The following is a 4,355-nucleotide window of genomic DNA, read 5'->3' on the forward strand; positions in this document are numbered from 1 at the left end:
TTTGTTTCCAATCTGCATGAATATTCTTATTGTTTGCCACCTGATATTTAGAACTGGCTGTTATGTATAGGTTTTTGAAAAATGCATAAAAAGAGAACTAGGACAGAAAACGAGAGTACTTGTTACAAACCAGCTCCACTTCCTATCACAAGTGGATAAAATTTTACTTGTCCATGAGGGAACAATAAAAGAGGAAGGAACATATGAAGAATTATGCAATAGTGGCCCATTGTTCCAGAGGTTAATGGAAAATGCAGGGAAGGTTGAAGAATATTCAGAAGAAAATGGAGAAGCTGAAGCAGATCAAACGTCTGTAAGACCAGTTGAGAATGGAAACACTAATAATGTGCAGAAGGATGGAAGCGAGACAAAGAAATCCAAAGAAGGAAACTCTGTGCTTGTCAAGCGAGAAGAACGTGAAACTGGAGTTGTGAGTTGGAAAGTCCTGGAGAGGTTAGTTGGCGCTTGGAGTTTTGCTCTTTCTTTTTGTGTTATTGCGGTTTTTCTTTTCCTATTTATTTTCTACCCATAGTGGAAATATCAGTAAGTATGACACATTCTTATTGGTTCAGCAATATGTCAATTTATCTGTGGCGTCTTTATTTCTATAAATTATTTGACACCTCCTATTCATGTTTCCTTGCTAAGCTTCGTATTTAAAGGCCATATTAATGAGAGTACTGAGGTGTTCCAGGTACCAGAATGCACTTGGAGGTGCATGGGTAGTGATGATGCTCCTTATATGCTACGTCTTGACTCAAGTATTTCGGGTTTCAAGCAGCACTTGGTTGAGTGAGTGGACTGATGCAGGAACTCCGAAGACTCATGGACCCCTATTCTATAATATTGTCTATGCGCTTCTTTCTTTTGGACAGGTATGAGTTGCATTTGGTAAATGTTTTGAGTCGTTAACTTAAAGACTCATGATCGCATAATAATTTATAACTGAACATTAAAAGGCAGATCAGTTAAGAAATAACGTACACCAAGTTTCTTCTGCGCCAAAGTATTGGGGAAAAAAAAATGGAGAAGAAAAGGATACAGAGAGCAAAATGTTTGTGCTAAGACTTATTTCTTTTTGTTTTTTCAGGTCTCTGTGACGTTGATCAATTCATATTGGTTGATTATGTCCAGTCTGTATGCAGCTAAAAAGATGCATGATGCTATGCTTGGTTCCATACTAAGGGCTCCAATGGTCTTCTTTCAAACCAATCCATTAGGAAGGATAATCAATCGATTCGCAAAAGATATGGGTGATATTGATCGAACTGTGGCAGTCTTTGTAAACATGTTTATGGGTTCAATCGCACAGCTTCTTTCAACTGTTATCTTGATTGGCATTGTCAGCACTCTGTCCCTGTGGGCCATCATGCCACTGTTGATCGTGTTCTATGGAGCTTATCTATATTACCAGGTAACATACCTTTTAGACGCAATGATTTCTCAATTCATAAATCTTTCAAAGAATACAGATCGAGACATCGAAAACTGAGACCAAAAAGAACACTGATAGTTTTAAGTCTTCTATTATACGCTGCGGTTTCCACATTAGACTTATAGTTTTCATGATTATAAAAGTTCGCATGTCTTTGGTACATCAGTCCTTTAATCTTAACTGTCAGCAAAAAAAGTCCAATCATATCTGTTGTGTGGTAACCCTGTTCTTTCCTTATTGTAGAACACATCCCGTGAAATTAAACGTATGGATTCGACTACAAGATCACCGGTTTATGCTCAATTTGGAGAGGCATTGAATGGACTATCGAGTATCCGAGCTTACAAAGCTTATGATAGGATGGCTGAAATTAATGGAAGGTCAATGGATAATAACATCAGATTTACACTTGTAAACATGGCTGCAAATCGGTGGCTGGGAATCCGTTTGGAAGTTTTGGGAGGTCTCATGGTTTGGTTGACTGCGTCATTAGCCGTCATGCAAAATGGAAGGGCAGAGAACCAACAAGCATTTGCATCTACGATGGGTTTGCTTCTCAGTTATGCTTTAAGTATCACCAGCTCCTTAACAGCTGTACTGAGACTCGCGAGTCTAGCTGAGAATAGTTTAAACTCAGTTGAGCGTGTTGGAAATTATATCGAGATACCATCAGAGGCTCCATTGGTCATTGAAAACAATCGTCCACCTCCCGGATGGCCATCATCTGGATCCATCAAATTTGAGGATGTTATTCTTCGTTACCGCCCTGAGTTACCTCCTGTTCTACATGGGGTTTCATTCTTGATTTCTCCAATGGATAAGGTGGGAATTGTTGGAAGGACAGGCGCTGGGAAATCAAGCCTCTTGAATGCCTTATTCCGGATTGTGGAGCTGGAAAAAGGAAGGATCTTGATCGATGAATGTGACATTGGCAGATTTGGACTGATGGACCTACGTAAAGTGCTCGGAATTATACCACAAGCGCCAGTTCTTTTCTCAGGTACGTCTCCCATTGCTTCTGGTATTTCTTTTTTAACACGACTGCTTCTGATGTTTTTATCTTTCTTAAAAGTCAAAAGAATACTAATAATGTCGTTTGTATCTAGGTACTGTGAGATTCAATCTTGACCCATTTAGTGAACACAATGATGCCGATCTTTGGGAATCGCTTGAGAGGGCACACTTGAAAGATACTATACGCAGAAATCCTCTTGGTCTTGATGCTGAGGTAATTCAGTTAAACATTTTCTCTTTAGCATGTCTATTGTGTTCAGTAATAACTCAGTATGTTTGATCAGGTATCTGAGGCAGGAGAGAATTTCAGTGTTGGACAGAGACAGTTGTTGAGTCTTGCACGTGCGTTGTTGCGAAGATCTAAGATACTTGTTCTTGATGAAGCAACTGCTGCTGTTGACGTTAGAACTGATGTTCTCATCCAAAAGACCATCCGAGAAGAATTCAAGTCATGCACGATGCTAATCATCGCTCATCGTCTCAATACGATCATCGACTGTGACAAAGTTCTCGTCCTTGATTCTGGAAAAGTAGGAACGCTTCATCGACCTACACTATTTGCACCCTACTTTTGAGATCTGCTTTATATGTCTTCAACTAATATAAATTGAAATTTCGTAACACCCCAGGTTCAGGAATTCAGTACACCAGAGAATCTTCTTTCAAACGGAGAAAGTTCTTTCTCGAAGATGGTTCAAAGTACAGGAGCTGCAAATGCCGAGTACTTACGTAGTATAGTACTTGAGAACAAACGTACAAGAGATGAATCATCACAACCATTAGAGGGTCAGAGGAAATGGCAAGCTTCTTCTCGTTGGGCTGCAGCTGCTCAGTTTGCTTTGGCTGTGAGCCTGACTTCATCTCACAACGACCTTGAGAGCCTTGAAATAGAAGATGATAGCAGTGTTTTGAAGAGAACAAAGGACGCAGTCGTCACTCTACGCAGTGTTCTTGAAGGGAAGCATGATAAAGAGATTGAAGACTCTCTTAACCAAAGTGACATCTCTAGAGAGCGGTGGTGGCCATCTCTTTACAAAATGGTCGAAGGTAAATGCTATTCTTAAGATTCTGCGGATACGAAATGTTGAAAGTATCTTGATCTAATAATTTGGTGTAATATTATATCAGGGCTTGCGGTGATGAGCAGATTGGCGAAGAACCGAATGCAACACCCAGATTACAATTTAGAAGGGAAATCGTTTGACTGGGACAATGTCGAGATGTAAACAAACGATGAAAGGCTTACAAATTACTTGACCTTAAAAAGTCACATTTTGATGAACTTTGATTTGTGTTGCTTTGGATACACGAAACAAAAATGCCCATTTTGTTGTGGTGTAACTATATATATATTTAGGCTACGCTTCTTTGAGAAAGAGAGCGTTTGGTTACCCGAGGATCGGATGATATAGACACAACTGGAATTCATCTTTAACGCAAAATTTGAAAAGAAAAAAACATTGGTTTTGAACTCATGGCTAAGTTCTAACCAACCATTGGACATAATTTCTCAATACAGAACCATGTTTTTTTTTTTTTCTACAAAATACAAACTGACTTTTTTTTTTTTTTGGGCAACCACTGACTAAGGAACGGCATTGTTTACAACTTTACATAGTGGACAAAATTGACAAAATACAGGACCATGTTTTATCATTGACATTTTCCACAAAAATTATATATGTAATCCAAAAAAATTTGGAAAATTGTGAAAACAAACAAAAAATTTATAAAAAAAAAAAGAAGAATGAAAGTATTATCCCCGCGCATGCGATACTAGTACCTAGTAGTTTACATATGCATAAATCCAAAATGTACATAAAAAGTTGATTTGATTGGGGTGTTTGTGCACGTAAGCCATGACTTATAAAACAAGAAAATCCAATTTCTATGAATAAAAAGGAAA

The 4,355-nt window shown here is 38.5% G+C and overlaps 1 protein-coding gene across 2 annotated transcripts in view; it reads left to right on the forward strand.

Moving 5' to 3' along the window:
• LOC104757391 (ABC transporter C family member 1) overlaps window positions 1-3,877 on the forward strand; it is a 15,028-nt gene extending 11,151 nt beyond the window's left edge. The window contains exons 21-28 of one of the 2 annotated variants that reach the window (XM_010480129.2): window positions 71-453; window positions 695-875; window positions 1,091-1,414; window positions 1,679-2,435; window positions 2,542-2,663; window positions 2,734-2,979; window positions 3,079-3,496; window positions 3,578-3,877. In XM_010480129.2, the coding sequence (XP_010478431.1) occupies window positions 71-453; window positions 695-875; window positions 1,091-1,414; window positions 1,679-2,435; window positions 2,542-2,663; window positions 2,734-2,979; window positions 3,079-3,496; window positions 3,578-3,675 (2,529 nt within the window). In that variant the 3' untranslated portion in view covers window positions 3,676-3,877. The remainder of the gene's footprint in view (window positions 1-70; window positions 454-694; window positions 876-1,090; window positions 1,415-1,678; window positions 2,436-2,541; window positions 2,664-2,733; window positions 2,980-3,078; window positions 3,497-3,577) is intronic. The other variant, XM_019239079.1, reaches the window with a different exon arrangement.

Source organism: Camelina sativa, chromosome 17 (genome assembly GCF_000633955.1).
Source record: "Camelina sativa cultivar DH55 chromosome 17, Cs, whole genome shotgun sequence".
Classification (NCBI taxonomy): Eukaryota; Viridiplantae; Streptophyta; class Magnoliopsida; order Brassicales; family Brassicaceae; genus Camelina; species Camelina sativa.